This window comes from Bidens hawaiensis, unplaced genomic scaffold (assembly GCF_021521415.1).
Source record: "Bidens hawaiensis isolate Kalapana, Puna unplaced genomic scaffold, B.hawaiensis_p1.1 tig00021826_1, whole genome shotgun sequence".
Classification (NCBI taxonomy): domain Eukaryota; kingdom Viridiplantae; phylum Streptophyta; class Magnoliopsida; order Asterales; family Asteraceae; genus Bidens; species Bidens hawaiensis.
The window spans coordinates 255,260-277,215 of record NW_027493385.1 but is presented as its reverse complement, the minus strand read 5'-3'; the positions used below and the strand labels follow the sequence as shown (position 1 = coordinate 277,215).

At 35.5% G+C, this 21,956-nt stretch overlaps 2 protein-coding genes and 1 pseudogene across 3 annotated transcripts; 2 read left to right on the top strand and 1 right to left on the bottom strand.

The window, feature by feature from the left end:
* The first annotated feature begins 872 nt into the window (after positions 1-872).
* LOC143564170 (uncharacterized) lies at positions 873-2,081 on the top strand. Its single transcript, XM_077051530.1, has 2 exons — positions 873-968; positions 1,373-2,081. The coding sequence occupies exons 1-2, from the start codon at positions 873-875 to the stop codon at positions 1,994-1,996; spliced, it is 720 nt and encodes a 239-aa protein (XP_076907645.1). The 3' UTR covers positions 1,997-2,081.
* Positions 2,082-12,641: 10,560 nt separating this feature from the next.
* LOC143564158 (alpha-amylase 3, chloroplastic-like) lies at positions 12,642-18,347 on the top strand. Its single transcript, XM_077051519.1, has 12 exons — positions 12,642-12,929; positions 13,780-13,910; positions 14,033-14,087; positions 14,158-14,280; positions 14,354-14,474; positions 14,554-15,487; positions 15,899-16,088; positions 16,163-16,269; positions 16,345-16,594; positions 17,090-17,212; positions 17,289-17,456; positions 18,184-18,347. Exons 1-12 carry the CDS (start codon positions 12,642-12,644, stop codon positions 18,340-18,342), a joined length of 2,649 nt encoding a protein of 882 aa, XP_076907634.1. The 3' UTR covers positions 18,343-18,347.
* An 857-nt stretch (positions 18,348-19,204) lies between these two features.
* LOC143564155 (pectate lyase 1-like) lies at positions 19,205-20,681 on the bottom strand (annotated as a pseudogene). The gene is made up of 4 exons (XR_013140802.1): positions 20,502-20,681; positions 19,829-20,412; positions 19,517-19,759; positions 19,205-19,429 (listed from the first exon to the last, which is right to left on the bottom strand). The product of XR_013140802.1 is annotated as a pectate lyase 1-like (transcript).
* Positions 20,682-21,956: the final 1,275 nt, after the last annotated feature.

The following is a 21,956-nucleotide window of genomic DNA, read 5'->3' as shown; positions in this document are numbered from 1 at the left end:
AACATGAACGCACGCTATGTTCGTTCATTTATGTTAGTGAGCGTGCATTTATGTTCTTTTAATAAATAAATAGGTAGTTATATTCATATAATATAGATATAAACATAAAAGGGGCTTGTTTAAAATATATATGAAAAATAAATCGTTGTGATGTGTTAGACTTGTTCGTTTGTGTTCATTAGTACTAACTTATTTTCGTTTGTATTCGCTTAAGTTTAGTCAATTAAGCTTATTTGTGTTCGTTTATGTTTACTAAATCATGCTTGCTTAAGTTTGTTTATGTACGTGAACTGTTCGTTTAGATTTCAAATGAACGAACACGAACACGAACATGCCCATTTTCTTAATTAATGAACATGAGCAATTTTTTTTCCTTCGGTTAAAGTTAAATGAACGAAGACAGACATGCCCTGTTAATGTTTGTGGTTCGTTTACAGGCCTATGTGTATGTGTGTGTGTGCGTGATATGATGAATTTTGTTTGTAGTCATTGCCAAAAGCTTTTGTGAGAAGGTATTTTGAGAAGATCCCTAAAAGCCCGATACTCGTGTCGGTAACAGGGAAGCATTCATGGCAGGTTGAGTTTGAAAAGATCGGTGAAGAATATTGTTTTGGTAACGGATGGGAGAAATTGGTGGAAGATGTTGGATTGTGTATGAGGGACGTTGTTATATTTTGGATGATTGATGCGTTAAAGTTTTGTGTTTCGTTTCTTGGCGTTAATGGGTGTGAAAAAGATCTTCCGGTCTATAAAATCAGTTGGGTTCTATCTCTGTTTCTATATTATTATTTATTTATGCAAATCAAATGGTTTTTTGACTATTAGATTTTGCAGATGATGGTGTTAAGGGTGATGGTGTTCAGGATGTTAACATGGTCCGTGAATGCCATGATGATGATGATGAGGTTATGGCAGGGGACACTCTTTGCTATAAAAAAGTCTTTAGGAGATCCTTCAGATATTACATGGTAATATTTCTAACTTTTGTTGAATAATTTTTCTTTAGTTCACAGAATAATGCTAAGGATAATTGAACATTCATCACGCTCTATCCCTGCAAATTGTTTCAATCCTATAGCTTCTCACATTATCAATGTTTCTAAGTATGTGCTGCAGTTTGTGGTTACATGATTAGTATATCCAAGTATGAGCTCAAATTGTTACACTAATAATACTACTATGTAGCTCAACCTTTTGCGTTTCTAAGATCAAAGTATGTTTTCAACTAGTCACATTATTGATATTCCTTTTGTGTTTATACTGAATACAAAAATTTTGTCTCCTGTGGTACTGTGAAGATTTATGGGGACGGGGTACGTTTACACAACCCTATGTGCTTATTAAAATAATTTTTTTTTGTTGTGGGTTGTAGAGATTGCCAGCCAAATTTGTGAAGGCGGCGGGTCTAGAACATCCAAAGAGCATAATGTTGAAGGACCCTGAAGGAAAAGAGTGGACGATAGGGGTACATGTAGAACGATACAGGACTAACAAATACAAATACAGTTTAACAGCAGGATGGTCAATGTTCCGCAAGTATCACAAGTTATTAGATGGTGATGTATTGACGTTCGCGTACAATAAGAAAGAAGGTGTGTTGAATCTAACTCACGTGTTCAAGTTTGATAGACCGATCAAACAAGAAGCTCCAGTGGAGGAGGTGAACACATGTTATGGTGGTGGGAATGCTAAGATTGGAGATGAATGGTCACCAATTGGCGGCGGTGGGGGTGGGCGTGGTGGTGTGGGTGGTGTGGAGGTTAAGGTTGAATATGAATCGGGTCCTGAGACGGAGTTGGCGAAGACAAAGAGGGGAGGGCCGCAGTTGAAGACATTTGCAGATGTTAAGATTGAAGATGGATGGGATCCCGAGATGATGGGAGGGAAAAGGAGGGAAGTGCCGGCGCCTGAGAAACCGAGCAGGGGTGGAGTGGAGGTTAATAATGAACCGCCGAAGGATGGAGTGTTTCGATGCAAGCGTGTCGTTTACTTCTAACTTGACATTGAGCTCGGTTGATGGTGGTTGTAGCGTTTTATACTCAAATTTATTTAGTTTGTTTTTATTTGTTAACTAGAAGCTCTTGTAGTTGTTTTTAGGTGTTTCAGTGTGGATGGTCTAATGTGGTTCTAGTGGTAGAGAGATAAAACCACTGTTGAGTGAAGAACATGGGCACTGATGATTGATTTAGTAGTTGAATGTTGTAACATATCTTGAAGTAAAATGAATAAATTTTTAATAAATATGATATTTTTCGAGTTCTTAAGTTTTAATTTTATGAGTGTGAGTTTGCTGTTTATAAAAAAAAGTAACACTCTGATTTGAAAATATCACAACTCATTATCCACTAATAACATATTTTAAAATAATATATACTTCGCTCCTAAAAATAAACTGATACTATTACATCAGCTACGCTACTTAGCTATTACAAACTTACTAAGAAAATCACAAAAACTTAGTCATGGTAAAAAAAAAATTAAAAATAGAACATGCATAAAAGATGCATCAAATTAATTTTGCTAGAGTGCTACATTATGACATTGTGTAATTCCAATAAAGTGATAAACCCTCCACAATCGAAGTAATATTTGCTAGAGTGCTACATTCTGACATCTTGTAAGTCCAATAAACCCTCCCGACACAAAATATCCTCACCAACGCAAAAAACCCTCACGGATTAAACTCCCCCCTTCTCTTGCAAAACTTCTCACTTTCAGACATCCTCCACGACGATGGAAAACTGTCTTCTCTTCTCCAGATCGCTCTCTTTCTTCTACCTAAGTCCACGGATGCTCGTAGGCTCCTTACTTTGTTTGAACATGTAAATGCTTTTAGTGTAAGGAGTAGCAAAATACTGATTAAAATATCTCACCAAAAACCAACTCAATGTGAATGAAAACTAAGAATGCAGACGAGCCGAGCTGTTTGCGACCTACTTGAATGCAGACGAGTAGCAAAAGTTTTTCTTCTTTTGGACTTCTATGAATTAATTTTACGTAGCACAACTGATGTGTGGGTGAAATAACGTGCTTTAGGTGTTTAATATTGTGTGTTTTAATTGTTTATGTCTATCAAACACAATTATTTGGATTGGTTTTATGATTATAGGTGCTAGGAGCTTAAAAAAACTAATTTGGAGCTTTAAGCATGGTGAGGAATCAAGTGACGGTTAAAAGGAAGCAATAGGGGGAGTTCGGAAGTGATTTGCGCGCGTTTAAAAGTAAACTGGCATATCCGGGGCTAGAAAATGAGCTACGGGACCCATAATATATGAATTTGGGTTTCTCGAAAAGACGAATCTTAAAATCCAAAAATCTTGGTCTCATCTCCGCCGTAGCTTACGGTGGAGGATTTGTAAAAGTGATCGTAAGGCAGAAACAGAAGGCCGTAGGCTATGAATATGCCTTAGGCTACAGTGTATGAGGCGTAGCTTAGGACGGGCTAGTAGCTACAACCGATCAGTCAGATCAGCCCAACAAAATCGTCAAGGGCCGAGTTCAGAGGGGTTGAAAATTTGGGTAATCAGGGAGGAAATCAGGTTGAGAATTGGAATAATGATGATGATTGGGATGAGTTGGAGAATGAAGCTGAGGAAGACTATGAGGATGAGCAGTGGGATCTTTTATCAGCAGCACCAGAATCAATACCCACAGAATAATAAAGCACCTACCCAACAAAACCAAAACCCGTACTAGTATAACCAGTAGCAGCAAGCACCGAGACCCCCACCGGTAAACATATGGTGAAACACTCAATTTTTTTTTAATACTTTTACAAAATACTTATCAGAGTAGGTCCCAGATTATATCAAAAATATGTCACTCGTGGTGACGTATTATTTTATGAAAATATATATTATACAAGAAAACATATATGTTTAACAACAAACTTTATTATACAAACTATTAAACACGAGAGTGTGGTTCTCTTGTTAATCCAGTCACGTCCATGAAGCTTCAACAATCTAGGGGTGCTTTTCCTGAAAATATTTTAAAAACATATTTTTATTAGCTTTCGCTAAGTAAGTACACCATTATATAAAAATATGTTTTATTTTCATATGGAATTTAACACCCAAATTCATTGGGATTTCAACACCCGAAATCCTTATTATTACTCCTCATTATTCTTTGGGAATTCAACACCCGAATTCATTATGAGCTCATTTTTAATCCATGAGGTTATTAACTCCCCCTTTTATTTGGAGTTCAACACCCGAACTCCTTGAGATTTCAACTCCCGAAATCTTTTTATATATAATATCACAATTTTGGAGTTTTAATTAATAAAACTCTCGTGACTCATAACCCATATATATTTATTGGAGGCTTACCACCATATTTATTTCAAAACTATAACCCCTTTTTAAGCCACCAATTCATATACTTAGAACCATAATCTCATAAATCATTTTCCAAATAATCACATATTTGAGTACTAAATAAACACGTATAGCATGCTATAAAATAACAAGATTATGGTTCTGTGTACTTACCTCTTGGTGTTAATAACTCGAGTGTAGACGACAAACCGCTAATTATTGTGGTTGAAACCTTCTCCAATTTATACTAAAGCTACTATGTTGCCATGCTTAAATTCTTAGACAAGCCTTTACTCGTTCAGTGACTTGCTTGTTTTTAGTTGTTGAAACTCCTATAAATAGAGTTTATATAGACAAAATATTTCTTTCCTACAAAGATATCTTCAAGAAGATTTCAATAAAATAATATAGGGGATAAGCGAGCCGTTCTCAATTCCTTAGCATGGAAGATTTATCTATATTCATTTCTAGTCCCCTTAATTTGATATAATGACAAAAATCCAATGTGTATCTAAACGTGATGCACATATGCCACTATATTTTTATTTTTAAAGTTTTATAATTGTAATACTAATTCTTATTAATTAGTATTTATTTTATATCGTTAAACGATACTACACAACACCAAATGCTTGTTTAAACATCTCGCATTTCAATGAGTCAACTTATCCGTTACTCATTTACTAATATTTGAAATATACATTTCAAATGTTTTCTTTTTTTTTTATCCATTAAATAGGATGCTACAGATGGCCACTAGCACAATATTATAATTATGATGAGGGAGTTCCACGAGCTTATATTCCACCACCGGTTCGCTGAGTTTAGAAGCACTTTATTCTACAAGTTGCAGCTAACCCCCTCCCGATCATTGTCCCGGTAAGAAACAGTAGAACATTTTTAGTAAGAAAATCCAGATTAACCGGGATACCAACTTTTCACGGGAAAGCATCTGAGGAACCGTATCTTCATTTAACTCAATTTGTGCTACCATCTCTAGCCAAGGGTTGACAATGATGAGGTTAAGCTAGTGGTGTTTCAATTTAGCTTGAAAGATTCAGCCAAGCAATGGTTCTTGTCATTACCATTAGCCAACATTTATACATGGTATGATCTACAACAACAATTCTTAGACGAATCCTACACACCACAAAGAACATCTGAGGCAAGAAATTCTATTAGAAACTTTCAGTAGCATTCAAGTGAAACCTACCATGAAACATTTCAAAGGTTCAAGCTACTATTGAGAACATTCCCACATCATGGGATCGCAAAGTGGGAATTGATAAAGGCGTTCCATGACGGTTTGTCAAATGATGATGTTCGGGATCTCCAGTCAACCATAAACGGTTCGTTTTTTACTAATAATGAAAATGTTGACTTAAGGTATCTGGAGAGGCATGCCATTAACTCGAAACGCCAAGCTCAGTCAAACAGGATGGTGAAAAGGTCAACGGTAAAGGCTGTGGAAAGTGGAGTGTATGAAGATAGGATGACTAAAATAGAGAAGGCGTTAGGAAAGATGACGGTAATGGGTGGAACAGGAAAGAATCAAATGGGTAAAACATTCTCGGTGTGTGAACAATGTGGAGAACTGGGGCATGATATGATGACGTGTGGGACTAGTTATGATGAAAGACATGAAGAGGAGGTCTATTATGTTCAGGGTGAGGGGAATTATAACAATAATATGAATTCAAATACATATCACTCGGGCCTCATAAACCATCCTAATTTCAGCTACGGGAATGCAAGTTCTCAATTGAACTAGAACTTCCAGGGCAGTTTGTAGAAAACGGGGCACCAATCTGATCAGAGGCAATAAAGTTACAATTCAGGTGGTTACCAAACAGGCTCATATCGACAGAACAACAACCGAGGGTTTGGTAATTGAGATGGGTATAATCAGGGTGACAAACAGAGTGGGTCAGGTTTAGATGACGTGGGTACAAAGTTAGATAGATTGATGACACTGGTGCTGGAGGGTCAAAAAGAGTATAAGGAAGACAAAGAGATAGCAGACAAGGCCAATGCAGCAAGAGATAAATAAATTAGTCAACTAGCAGAAGAAGTGGCCAAGTTACAGAATAATTCAGGACGTCTTCCAAGTGACACTGTGAAGAACCCGAATCATCAAAGCAACGGTTCATCTAATTCCAAGAATGCACATGTTAGTGCCATCACCTTTGAAGATAACCTGGCGAATGACACTGTTGAAGAATTTGAAACGGGAGCACCATTTATTCCCATTCAAATTATAGATTTCAAGACTACCAAGGCACTTTTTGATGATGGTGCGAGTGTGAGTGTTCTACCGGGGAATGTGTATGGCCGGTTTGACTTCGGGCCTTTATAAGAAGTTGACACCACTTTGGTGTTAGCTCTTTTTACTCAAAGACAGCCCCAAGGGAAGCTGGTTGGTGTTGCGGTGAAAGTTGGCAATTTTACTATCCTGAGGATTTCTTGGTGCTCGATTTTGCACCAGCTGAGAATGAAGAAGAACCCTGAGTGATATTGGGGAGACCATTTTTGGCAACATCAAATGCTCATATCAACTGCCGAGATGGAACAGTTTGCATAACCATTGGTAACCATAAGTTAATTCTAAATATATTTTCAAATTCATATGATTATTCTTTTGAAAATAAATATTCTAGGTCATATACTACTAACAGGTGTCTTCTTCGTATAAGTGAGGATAACACCAAAGAAGAGGGTTCTGTGTTTAATAGGCCATGGACAATTTACCACTATGTTGGAGAAGTAAACGGAGGGAGGCGGAGGAAGGTAAGTACTCCATTAGACCACCATAACCGCAAAATGAGGTAATGGTCCGGCTTAAGACCTTAATAAAACTTAGCGCTGACGGGGAGGCAAACCAACCTTTTATTTTATTTTTATTTTTTGTTTTCTTTATTTTTGTTTTTCTTTTTGCGTGTTACTTTTTGTTTGTGTTTAGCAGCCACAGTAGATCGAAAGTGTGGGGAAGGTGCATGGCATACCAGTCGAGCCAGTTGGAGCATATATTCCCATATCAGAGTTCAGAGAATGTGGGTGAAGGTCGTAACAACATTTATCAACACGAAACGCTTGGCATGAAAGACATAGAATCAGGTTCATGTGCTTCTTTCCTTTACTTTGGTTGTTAATACAAGTGTTAATTACTACACTTTTGGGGTTGGAATGGTTTGGTTGAGCTATAGTCCCGAATTTAAAATTTACAAAACAATGGAAAATGATAACAAAATCGGGGATTGTTTTAAAAACTAAGATATACATACATACATACATATATATATATATATATATATATATATATATATATATATATATATATATATATATATATATATATATATATATATATAAGCAAAGTATAAAATGAAAACCCATTTGAGTTGTGAAAATCCTATGTAACATTGTTTTTTTTTGTTACATGTTATATTTGTTGTTACATTTAATATAAAACATCGAAAACATAAAAAAAAATGTTTTGCTATTTTTTTTTACATTTTTTACTAATTTTTATTTATGTTTTCATGAGAGAGAAAGTGTAAATAAACTTTAACATTTTTATTAACTTTAATTGTGGACCACAAGATTTAATCTTTAATTAAAAATATGTGGTTGAGAATGAGTTTCTAGAGTTTTCACAACTCAAGTGGGTTTTTATTATAACATAACCCTATATATATATATATAGGGGAGATTTCAAATGAGAACCCCTTTGAGTTTTAAGAACTCGAAAGAACTCAACGTAACGATTTTTTTTCGAATTTTTTTTACAAATGCGTAATATATGTAGATTACATATACGTAAAAAAATTACAAAATTTTTTACGCATCGAGTTGACTTTTTACACATGTGTAACGGACATAAAAGTTAGTGTAATTACTTACATCTTTATTCTCTCTCCTACTTTAACTTTTTAGTCAGATTTAATCTCAACCACATATTCTAATCCATTTAATTAAATGTGTGGCCAAGAATTGAGTTCTTAAGTTCTTAAAACTCAACATGATTCTCAAAATACCCCTCCCCTATATATATATATATATGAGATAATAAAAGACAGAATCACACTTAACTTGGGATGTGCCGGTAGGCTCAGCTTTTAAGAATGAAAGGACGGTTTGGTTGTTGACTTAATTGAACCTTATAATTGCTTGACTTTAGTGGAAACATCTTAAGGTTTTGTTTGCTTAGCTAAGCCTGTGTAAGGACTGAGACGAAAGGTCGGGTCATACTCAAGCCTTTTGTTAGTTTGATTACCAAAAGTTAAATTTTCTAGAATTTGAATAGACTATTGTACGATGCTTGGATATGCTTAACATTAGAGTATGCTAGATGGCTTGTAATATAAACTAAAATGAATATATTTCTAGTTTAAGTGGTTAAAGCTTCACGGCGTATGGTTTTATGGCCTTAAATCCTGTATTGATAGGATGCTTCAGGGTTCTGAAATTTGGGTCTTTGTGCGGTTGTCATTTGGGTATTTGTATTACCTAGACGGTTTTACAAATATTAAATTGAGCTAAAAAACTAAACCCATAGTTACTACTGCCAAATGCGAATGCAAAGCAAATGCAAATCACTTATTAAAAATAGTGATAAAAAGTCATAAATGATCATTAGGTACTTCACTGTACACTTAAACAAATGAGTTGATCACTCCCGCTGTTAGCCACACGTTGTCCTCTTTGATGCAGTCCATACCATTAAGAAAGACCATAAATGAGACATAACGTGTGTAAACCCTATAGATGAAATCATGCATATTCGCCTAGGATGATGCATTTTGGGATGTTGCTTGATAATGGGGGTATGTCAGGTAGTGTGGACCACTTGCTAGGTAGTTACTTAATGGTACCTTAACTGTATTTAATGGCCATTCTGGTAGACTTTGACGCTTCAGTTTAGGTGGACAACAATATACTTGATTGTCTTAGTTATTGCATATGAGCTTAATAATTGTACACCTGGTTGTGCAAATTTAAGGTTTAAGTCAAGTTGGGGTGGCCTGGTTCGGTAAAACCATAATGAAGCATGATAAGGCAGCTTCAAGGCCTTTTATTGTGGGTTCCACTTAATCATATGAACTAATGAATGTGTCACACTTGCCTTTTAGTGTGGGCTCCACTTAATCATGTGTCACACCTATTTGTCTTGGTAATATTAGAGCATGAGTTTTATTGGAAAAAATGCTGGCAATCGTGGTTTTTGTGTTATCTGTAACTAATTAAGTAACCTAGATGTTTTGAAAGATCACTTTCTGATTATGATTCCATTGTAAATCTTTTTCTGGATGAAAAATGATAAGTGTGGGGATGTGATGTGTGGGTGAAATAACGTGCTTTCGGTGTTTAATATTGTGTGTTTTAATTGTTTATGTCTATCATACATGATTACTTTGATTGGTTTTATGATTATAGGTACTCAGAGCTTAAAAGAACTAATTTGGAGCTTTAAGGACGGTGATGAATCAAGTGACGGTTAAAAGGAAGCAATCGAGGGAGTTCAAAAGTGATACGTGCGCGTTTAAAAGTTAAAACGGTCATATCTGAGGCTAGAAAATGAGTTACGGGACCCACAATATATGAAATTTGGTGGGTTTCTCGACAAGAAGAACATGAAAATGGAAAAATCTTGGTCTCATCTCCAACGTAGCTTACGGTGGATGATTTGGAAAAGCGACCGTAAGGCAGAAATAGAAGGGCGTAGGCTACGAATATACCGTAAGCTACGGTGTTTGGGCCGTAGCTTATGGCGGGGCTTGACAGGGATTACGAAAATTGTTATTTATGCCATATTTAAACCCGGTTAAACCCAAAGTCGATTTTCCTTCATACCTTAGCCACCAAGGACGATTTCGGAGCAATTCTTCACCATCATAACACCTTCTAATCACTATAATTAACCATGCTATCATCCTTCCATACCATAATCAAGACATCCATGATCCAAAGATGCAAGGCTAGACCGTTCGTGACCATCAACGGGAGTAGGGTTGTGTTTGTAAGCAAGAGTTTTTGTATTTTGAATCTTTACATTGAAACTAGAACTGATTAATCATTCGGTTGATTAATCTTTTACGTTTGGTTGTGCATTCAACAGTTTTTCGTAATTGAATGTTTTGTGATTTTATCAGTTAATTGATTTGTGGTCATCAACTTTTAGGATTAGGTTCTTAGAGTCATTGACCCGTTTATCTTTAGCCATTAAATCACTTACATTTATCAAACCATAAAACTGGTAATCAACTAAGTTATTATTCATCCAAACCAATTGTTCGGATTAAGTTTTGTCAATCAGTAAGGTCAGATATCTAGTCTTTTGATTATAGGTGTAATCAAACGAGTTTTCAAATAAGTTTAATTAATTGGTCTAGTTTGCTTCACAACCTGAAACCTAGAGTTTGATTACTTTTCACTAATTATTTTACAACCAAATCAATATTTAATATGCTTGATATTATCTGCTCGCTTAGCATAATTATTATTGAACAATAAACTCGACTGACACTTTACATTGATTCCCTATGGATTCGACACCTTACTTGCCATTGCTAGTAAAGGTAACTTTTACAAATATTTTTGATTGACCTTTCGACACCGATCAACAACCGAGCTTAGGCTCGTTAAAGGTCTATTTCAAAATATATAAACATAATTAAAAAATGAATTTATTAATAAATAATAAGCGAGCCGAACTCGAACCAAGTCTGAGCTTGAAAAAAAAACTCACGAGCTCGACTCGAGTTTTAGAAAAAAACAATTCATAATGAACCGAGCTCGGGCCACCCCAGACTATCTCTCTCTATTTTTACCAGCCCCATCACCACCCATCGGGCTACCCCACACCTGCCACCAAACTCCATCACCATGAAACCACCACCAACGTGAAACAAGCTGCTGGAAAAACGAGTTTGGTACCCTGTCGTCGGAAAAACCATTTTGAAGGAATTGAAATCGATTAATTGATGCAGCTAGAGACATTGCTGGTTGACCGGAAGCCGTCCTCGTCGGAGCCCTAAATAAAATAACATGTACTGATTTGAATTGCTAATTAGGTTTCGAAACCCCCTTACTTATTTTGCAAAAAAAGTGTAATCGATTGATATTTTTTTGTGCATAAATCGATTGAATGCGTATGAATCGGTTCAGTCACCGTGGTGCGGCGGTTGAAACGGTGGCAAATTGGTTTTCCGGCCACTTCCCTTAACAAGACGGTGTTCCGGTTAGATACTAAACCATCCGGTACAAATTGCTTTTCCGGCCACCACCCTAACGACATCGAAAAATCTACTGATTTTGGAGCTGCTGAAAACTAGGTTTAGATTTGGGGATGGGAGGTTGGAGTTAAACAATGGTGAAGGTGTGGTGGTGAACCGATGGTCTGGCATGTGGGGGCGGCGGTGCCTGGTTGTGGCGGGTGGTAAAGAGAGAGAGAGATGGGAGAGGGAGAGAGATGAGAGATGCGGGGGGTTGGGTACGCATAAATTGGGGAAAATGAAAATGGGGTGAAAATCCTCATATATCCCTACGTGAGCGGGGCACATGACCCAACTTAATGAAGAAATTTAACAGGGTTAGGTCGAAAGGACAAATATTGGATTCTAAAACATAAAGTAAAAAAATAATCAATTTAAAAGATAAAATACAATAAGTGAAATTAAGGATTAAAATAAAGGATAATTTATGTAATTATGTTTTATTTCAGTTTTCACTAGTGTGTGTGGGACCTTTTAAACTTTATTGTGGTCACAATCTAGCCGACATGGTTGTAAAGCTAATTCCGAATATGCATAAATCCAAAAGTTGCCAGATATTTTTGGAAAGGTTTATCCAAAAGTTGCCAAATACACTCATAATTTAGTCTTTACCTATCAATTTCATTATAGGGAGAAGGTAAAAGAATTTAAAAATGTGTTTTTAAATCATGCATCATTTTTTTTTACGAATTTAATCAAATTATATTTATATTTGTGTATAATATAAGTCAGGATAATGATTGACAAAAACGTATGAAGGGTCGTATTTTCAATTAAATTGGATAAATTTGTGATAATGTAAGTATGTTTATAATCAAATTAAAGTAGGTATACGAGATCAATAATCAAATAAAAGATAATGTTATAATTTGCCCGTGAAAATGAATGAAATTACTTATCGTAGGACCATATGGATTGAAAACATTGAACTTGTTCATGAAAGTGTATGTATGAGGATATTTTGTAAAACTATGAACTATGAAGGGTGTAAAGTGTAAATGAGAAAAGATCTAAAACAACGCTAACAGAATCCATCATCAACAAAACAATGGCAACCGTTCCTCTTGGGACTCATTATTGCCGCCGCTTATTCATCCCTAAATTCCTACCTATTCATTTCAAAAACTCTTCCTCTTCTTTATGCAGCATTAGGACTCCTACACTTAATCATAATAATAATGGCGCCAAAAGCTGTCTATTCAGACCGTCTAAGGTTCTGAAACCCACCTTCAGAGCTTCGGCTAATAGCTCATCCTCCGATGCAGCTGTTATTGATTCCGCGGTGTCCGATGACGTCACGCATCGAGAGACGTTTCCGTTGCAGCGCATCCGTAAGGTTTGATCGAAGTTAATTATGCCTCTGAATGGTTTCGTTTGCATCGGTTTTGGCCTGAAAGCCAAAACTTCACTTATTATTCAACTTTTAAAAGCAGCACACACTCACAGATTTGGTTTTTTCGGTTTTGCCATTATTTAATTTAAGCTTAAATGTTACTTAATAACTAACTAACTAATTACTATACATTACTTTAATTAAACCTAAAAATTGAAAATCCGTTAGGTTCGGTTTTTTCATTTTTTATTACATGCAAAGCCTAAACCGAGCTGCATGTTCTGTTTTGGAAATAATAATAATAATAATAATAATAATAATAATAATAATAATAATAATAATAACTAACCGTTAATTTTTGTCTCGGCTCGGTTGGTTCGGTTTCATGCGCACCCCTACTGAATGTGGTTACGGAATGACCCTATATGGTGGATGATAGATGAATCAATTGAAAGTTTAATGTATTGTTTGATTGATTAAAATTAGTTTTAGCAAGTATTGAATTTAAGTTATGTTCAATGAAAAACGAAAGAGTTTCAGTTGAATTCTTTGCTGAATATTGTATAACATTCTGAAATTAGTAAATTATGCTATGATCTTGGATGCCAATCAAGTTTGATCAAACTGAGTATACAGGATCATGAGGTTAACACAATTCATAGTTCAGGGACCAGATTGTAATTTTTATGTTGGTCGTTTGTTTTCTGGCTTGTTCTCTGTATAGATCATTATATATTTGGGCAAATGCCAATCACAAGTACAAATCAAGTGTTGTCTTTGTAATTTTTAAGTGCACGACTTGTATGTGTAGTTTTGTTGTAGTGCTACTGCTAACACCGGATACCAATGATAGGTGGATGGAAAGATCATAATCAGATTAGATCACGGTAACGATGAGGAAAATTGGCAGCTGACTGTAGGATGTAACCTTCCAGGGAAATGGGTTCTTCATTGGGGTGTTAATTATGTCAACGATATTGGCAGGTTTCATTGACCATAGTTTCAATACTTTGAACAAACTCATAACAGTTTACAGACACATATATGCATATATATGTTCATTATTTTGATCTCACATCTTATATGTTGATTCTTAATGTTTGTAGTGAATGGGATCAACCTCCTGTTGAGATGAGACCATTGAACTCTATTACCATAAAGGTATCTGATTTCTTTAATTTTATTATGTCTTTTTGGTAGAATACTTAATATTTTATATCATATCTTTCAGGACTATGCAATCGAGACCCCTTTGACAAAATCATCGACAACAGAAGACACAGAAACGGTTTATCAAGTGAAGATTGCTTTTAACACTAAAAGTTCAATTGCAGCTATAAATTTTGTATTAAAGGTACTAGTTTAAGTTGTTAACACCTTAAGTATTTTTATTTCTTTTTGCAGTTAATTAACTTCTAATGATTTAGGATGAGGAAACTGGATCTTGGTATCAGTACAGAGGGAGAGATTTTAAGGTGCCACTTGTTAGTTTCTCAGACAACAATGACAATTCTGTCAGAAATAAACAGGGGTTCGCCATATGGCCAGGTTGGATCATATTATATTTATTTAAGACTGTAACTACCATTTTAATTATTGAATAACTAAAACAAGTCTATTATTTCAGGGCAGCTTTCTAGCATGATGATCCAGTCAGAGGACACGCACCCTGAAAATGAAAGTAAAACCGGTGACTCAAAAGAATCTGTTAAAAGCTTCTATATAGAGCATCCGATTGTACGAGAAACCGTGGTTGAGAATTCCTTGACCGTGCACATAAAAAGATGTTCAAAGACATCTAATTATCTTGTAAATATGGAAACCGATATCCCTGATGATGTTATTGTTCATTGGGGAGTCTCAAAAGATGAGAGTAAAAAATGGGAAATTCCTTCTGGACCATATCCGGCTAACACGTTGTTGTTTAAAAACAAAGCTTTGCGTACACCATTGCAACAAAAAGGAAATGGAAATGGCTGCTATGGAGAATTTTCATTAGATGAAGAAACTGCTGGTTTTCTTTTTGTTTTGAAACTTAATGATAACACATGGATTAATAATATGGGAAATGATTTTTACATACCAATCCCGAAGGAAAATAAACAAGAAATGAAAGTGGATGAAGACGATACAGATATTGCATATACTGATGAAATCATCAATGAAATTAGACATCTGATAAGTGGAATATCATCTGAAGTGAGCCGAAAAACAAAAACTAAAGAAGCACAGGAATTGATTCTTCAAGAGATTGAAAAGTTAGCTGCAGAAGCTTATGGTATTTTCAGAAGCTCGGTTCAAACTTCTCCCGAGATTATAGAGGAAGTTGTGGATGCTGATACAGCTGTAAAGATAAGCTCAGCAACTGGTTCAGGGTTTGAAATTTTGTTTCAGGGGTTTAATTGGGAGTCCAACAAATCTGGAAAATGGTATGTGGAATTAGAAGAAAAGGCTGCTGAGCTGGCATCACTCGGGTTCACCATTGTTTGGCTGCCTCCACCAACAGAATCCATCTCACCCGAAGGCTACATGCCAAAGGATCTATATAACTTGAACTCTAGGTACTTTAACACACACACACACACACACACACGGGACACAATCTTTTCATAACCAATTTTATGTTGAGAACTGCAAGAACCGCATAAACCACTTGTACATTGTGCATTAGTGATTTAGTGACATAGTGGGTAGGCGTTATGTAACCGTCTTCTGTTTAACACTTAAAGCAAGAGGCACAAGTGCATTATGTGGTTCTCAAAGTTTTCAACATATTTCTTGGTTCTGATTTGAAGTTTTGAACACTCCCCTATAACTGCTTCCGTATCCATTTAAAGCAAAAAGTACAACTACATTATGCGGTTCTCGCAATTCTCAACACTTTTTTTTGTTCTTTTCTGAACGCCTCCCTAGTCCCTATACACACGCACAATTTATAACGTGATAGATAGATATTGACATGTGTTGATCAGGTATGGCAATGTTGATGAATTGAAATCGGTTGTGAAGAAATTTCATCAAGTTGGTATAAGGGTTTTAGGGGACGCTGTGATTAATCATCGGTGTGCACATTATCAGAATCAAAATGGTATTTGGAACATTTTTGGTGGTTTATTAAACTGGGATGATCGTGCAGTTGTTGGGGATGATCCTCATTTTCAGGTATTGATTTCAAAGAGTTCTCATTTTTTTGTTCATGTAGCACATTCTTGAAGTTTCTTTGGTTTTCGTTGTAGGGCCGGGGAAATAAGAGTAGTGGAGATAATTTCCATGCTGCACCAAATATTGATCATTCACAGGAGTTTGTGAGGAAAGATCTTAGTGAATGGTTATGTTGGCTTAGGTTAGTGTTAGTCATGTCACCTTAAATTATTAATTTTGTTTATGATGCATTTTAGATTTTTTATTTTTTTGGCAGGAAAGAGATTGGGTATGATGGATGGAGGCTAGATTTTGTAAGAGGATTTTGGGGCGGTTATGTAAAGGAATACATGGAGGCAAGTGAGCCATATTTTTCAGTTGGTGAATATTGGGATTCTTTAAGTTACACATATGGTGAGATGGATCACAATCAAGATGCTCATCGCCAACGGATTATTGATTGGATAAATGATGCTAATGGAACAGCTGGCGCGTTTGACGTCACCACCAAAGGAATTCTTCATTCTGTAAGTGTATCATCTATTCATCGGCTTGTATACGAACCGAATGAATGTGGATGGGCATGTTCGTGTTCATTCGTTTAACTTTAACTGGACAAACGATCAAACACGAACAATTAACGAACGAAGTAAATAAAATGAGACTAAAATGTAAATGGTGATATTTTAATTCAATAATACTGTGATAAATTATAATGGGATTAAACATATCAATGAATATATAAACAAACGAATAAAATGAACATATATAAATGAATAAATATAAGCGAATGTGATAATGAATAAGCGTTTACAAACATAAATGAATAATCAGGACATCTGTTCATTTTCGTTCTTTTAACTAAATGAACAAAAAATTTGCTCATGTTCGTATGTTTTTTAAATTAACGAACTTTCCGCCAAATACTTCGTTAACGGTGGGTTCGTTTACAGCACTATATATTAACAACATATTAAATCCATTAGATTTGTACCGTATCATGTCTTTATATATACATTCAGGCAATTGAAAGATGTGAATACTGGAGATTAAGTGATTCAAAAGGAAAACCTCCAGGTGTTGTCGGTTGGTGGCCCTCTCGTGCTGTCATGTTCATTGAAAATCATGACACTGGTTCAACACAGGTACTAAATATCATTGGTTATGTGTTTCAGTGTGCATATAAATCTGGTTAAAATATTATTATACTTGTTTGTGAAGGGTCATTGGAGATTTCCAGGTGGAAAAGAGATGCAAGGATATGCTTACATCCTGACTCATCCCGGGACACCATCAGTTTTCTATGATCACATGTTCTCCCGCTACAAATCTGAGATTGCTGCACTTATGTCACTCAGGAAGCGAAACAAGATACATTGCCGGAGCACAGTAAGTGTCATGGGATACATGTATATGTATACATATACGATTTGGATCATTTCAAAACTGCCAAATAATTTAATAACTTTAAGATTGCTTAACAAACAATCATTTATTTATTTGTTTTATCACTTTATGTATTTGATATTATTTGAGGGTAGTTTTGTCATTTATGTTATCACAAATTACATATAATAAATGACAAAACTACTCTCAGATAATATTAAAAATATAAAATATATAAATAAAATGATTGTTTGTTAAGAGTTCTTGAAGTTTTTAAATTTTTTTAGTTCACTCTTTTGCGAAAACATAAAGAACAAACAAAAAAAAATCAGTTTTTCAATTTAGAAAAGTTTAAAATACAAAAAAAATATATTAAAATGGTTAAAATGCAATGTCTATTCATCTCTATTAACCTTCTGAAAAAATACATGAATAAAACATGTTTATTTATAGAATCTACACGCGAGTAGGTAATGTCTATTATATTACCTTCCCATAATCTACACGAACCTACACATAATGCGTAGGCAAACGTTTAAAAGTGAAATAGAAAAAACTGATAATCAAATTAGTTTAATTAATGTATATAGCATATGCATTGTGTGTAAAAAGTAAATTTTTTTAAAAAATACTAACCATTGATAGAAAACTAGACTATTTAGGGTAACAAATAGTTTCCGTTCGTATAAAGTTAAACCAACAACCATGTGTATGTGATGTACCACTTTAGGTTAAGATCATCAAGGCAGAAAGAGATGTTTATGCAGCCATAATTGATGAGAAGGTGGCAATGAAGATCGGTCCAGGTCATTATGAACCCGGAAGTGGGTCCCAGAAATGGTCGTTGGCGGTTCAGGGCAACGATTACAAGGTATGGGAAGCATCATAAACTCCTCATAATCGACAAATTTTTAAGTATGAACATAATACACACAAATATTGTATACTAGAATATTAACTGGTTACATATGAATGAAGTTGTAAATCATGCTCCCTTTTATATATTGTATACCAAGAGTGTTAACAGGCTATTTTTTTATATAGTTTATATATTGCTATTATTTTTTTTTTATTAATGTTGTCGTTATTGTATTCTTTGACAAACGAAATTCCAAAGGTTTAACTTAGTAGTTTATATTAAAATGCAATTCAAACTACTTGTAGTGAACCATTTGGAAATTAGGTTGGTCAAAAGGCAGGTCAAGTGTCTTAACAGGTTTTTAGCTAATTTCAAAAACCTTCAATCCTTAAGACTTCCTTGATCGGTTAGACACGATACAGATGAACAAATCGATGGTATTCTTTATTTTTAACTTTAATTGTGTGTCCGGTTATAAAACGTTAATAGGTGCTTTGTTAGTTTCTCAATTTCTGTATGAATATAGATGATGAACTTTTAAGGAAGAAGTATAAACCCCCGATGCTGCTTGGTTTGTAGACCGAAGTTGGCATCTACATAAAGCCATTTTGAGTTTTATGATAGGTATGCAAGAAACGAAGAACATCAAACTTATAAAGCATAGTGGCATTAGACTAAAGTAATTTATTTGATCAAAATAAGGTCAAAAGATTTATTGGGAAGTTGACAATGCCAACGACAACAACATCCTGACATCAAAGAAAAAAGGAGACCCTTGGATCTCAAAACTCATATATAGTTACACTTGTGTCATTATGACACATTTAGGATTGATGGCTTCATTGAAAAAGATAATCATAGCTTTGTGGACGGACATGCAAGAACGTTGTGCTTAGCATGGTGATCCGGCTGTGCATGAGAGTACACCAGCACTGGCGGTGAGTTTGGGCACAGACTCTCCGGGTTCAGCTGGAATGATGGCGGCTTGTTGGTCACCGGTTGGCGTGGGGTCAGATCCAGATGGCACAAAGACAGCCCCGTTCTCAAGAACGTCTTTTTCGGTTCTCCAGTTCCACGTCATTGACTCGGACTCTGGTGCATCAGCTCTGACACAGACCTAATTGAAGATAAAAAGGAAGGCCAATTAATTTTATGAGTGAATTATTCAGATAGATAAGAACGTAAAAGAGTGGCCGGTACATACATTTTTCTTGGCAAGGTCATCGGGGGCGAAGAATTTGTTCCCTTGGCTGAGTATAGTTGGGGCAGAGCTACAACCGATGGCGTAGGTTCCCCATTTGTCATAGTTGTTGTTAACAACTTGGAAAAACCCAAATCTACATCTAGGCATTCTTTGGTCGCAGTTATCGGTGAACAAGTTGTATGCAACAGTGCCGACCATATTTTTATCTTGATGATGGCCGTCGTCAGCCCCGAGCAACATCACCTAAGACAGTATTTATAATATTATATATGAAGCGAGGATATATCAAAGATATATAGTTAGATTACTCACTTTCGAGTGTTGGGTGAATTTGCAGTTGGAGACGGTAAACATTGAGCTGCCCAAGGTGACGTCGACGAGGCCATCAAAAGCCTTACTGAAGGAGCAATGGTCGATCCATATCTTGGAAGAACCACTAACAGTTACACAATCACCGTCGCTCTATTGTCTCAGTGTTGCTGGACCATCTGAGCTCTTAATCATGCCTGACATCCATAAGAATGAGACCTCCCTTGGTGATCTCAACTTTCGCGCCCCGACCATCGATTGTCTTGTCGCTTTGTACTACAAGCTCCTGACTCAAAGTAATCACCATGTCTTTTTCAAAGATGATCCACAAGGGTCTGTTTTGGGTGACACCGAACCGGAGTGTGCCTTCCTTTGGATTTTCAGCATCGTCATCTGCTTCGCCGGTCACCTTGTATACGTCACCACCTTTTCCCCCGGTTGTTCCCTTTGCAACACCAAGGGCGCAATCGGCCAATGCCTGTCGGTTGTCCGCCCAGTCGGCTTTGCACCTCCAGCACTTGTCTATCGCGTTGTCCGCCGAACATCCACTTAGGCTCCTCCTTGCTGAGTCTTCTTGAGGTAGATGCCTGTATATAATAAAAGAATTTGATCATATATATACACAACAGTACAACCATCAATTTACTAGCTTGTTTCAAAAGTAAAGTAAACTTACATGTCGACCTCTTCGCCGGTCCGTACAGCTTGAACCAAAGTGACACATGCTAAGGTTAAAAACACAGCATAACAACAATGTTTTCCCATTGTATGATGTTTAATATATAGGCACTTGTTTAAGGGAGTTGATGCACTAAACAAGCCAATGACTTGCTATGGTTCTTCTTGGAGATCAATCTCCATCTCCATCCTTTAAATAACTAGTTTTCTCTATGTACATTTAGTAACTAGCTATTGGGTTACCATGAATTAATGCAACAAATAATGTGCACCACAAGATCCATCCGATCACCAAGTCAAAGACAATATAAATAAATATATGTAAATACTCTAAATTCTTACAATAAAATAGTTTTGATCGTTTAAATCTTTTAGGCCTAATCCATCTTGAAGCCCAACAATTATTTTCTTTTTGAAACCCACACAAGCTAGTCATATATAACATCATACCATCTTTTATCATCATCTCCTTTCTTTTAATAGTTTGGTCCCAGTACCTTTCTAATTGCCATCTCCTCTATATAATAAAAATAATAAACCGGTTCAAGTAATACAGTTTTAATAATTTTTAATAATATTATTAGTGCATTTTACAAATAATTAACAAGTAGTTAAGTGTATATCAAATGAACGATCAAAGGTACCCAACTTAACAAAAAAATTGCAATGGGATCATAATTCACATGTCAAATCTACCCACACTTTATTTCACCAGGGAAGTACCAACACATAAATATGAATTATCAATATGCTTGTTGTCGTTCAAAACAAAATGTTTGCCTGTTTAAACTCAATCTCATACGTATTTAATTTCAAGCATATATATGTTATGTGCTCACCTAATCTATTACCATTGTGGTTTACTTTTAGTTTTGATAAGCATTATACTTTATAAATTCAATTATTATTATTATTTTATTAATTCAATCCCGCTTCAATTGCGAGTTAAACACCGCAACTATCGTGCGTTAAACGTTTTTACGTGTATTTTTTGTTCTTTTTTACGTGTGTTAATACACTACAATGCGTGTCCATGATTCAACGTTTTTACGTCTCTTTTTTGTATGGTTTAACGATCCCACCGCAATGTTGGGGTATTTTCATCCATGAGAAACCCACAAATTACTTTATATGGTTTATATTATATTACTATTATTTAATAATAAAGAAAAAGGCCAAAAATAATTTTTTGTTTGGGTTTTATGTGACTAAAACGTAATTGTTGTGGGCTTCCTAATATTCTTTTCAAGGAAACAACAGGGATTGATCATAATTACATTATGTCGACATAACGCAAATATATATATATATATATATATATATATATATATATATATATATATATATATATAACAAATTTTGGAGCATTCCTATTTAGCCGATATGTACACAAGAAATGGGGTTTTCTTTGTTTTGGGGTTATACTGCCGTCATAAAATAGAACGAGAGAGAT

Excerpts from the sequence above, each read along its gene's own strand:
- LOC143564170 (XM_077051530.1), top strand. The coding sequence starts at position 873 with ATGGTCCGTGAATGCCATGATGATGATGATGAGGTTATGGCAGGGGAC. Across the intron at positions 969-1,372 it reads GATCCTTCAGATATTACATG|AGATTGCCAGCCAAATTTGT; the intron begins GTAATATTTCTA and ends TGTGGGTTGTAG.
- LOC143564158 (XM_077051519.1), top strand. The coding sequence starts at position 12,642 with ATGGCAACCGTTCCTCTTGGGACTCATTATTGCCGCCGCTTATTCATC. Across the intron at positions 12,930-13,779 it reads CGTTGCAGCGCATCCGTAAG|GTGGATGGAAAGATCATAAT; the intron begins GTTTGATCGAAG and ends TACCAATGATAG. Across the intron at positions 16,089-16,162 it reads GGGATGATCCTCATTTTCAG|GGCCGGGGAAATAAGAGTAG; the intron begins GTATTGATTTCA and ends TTTTCGTTGTAG.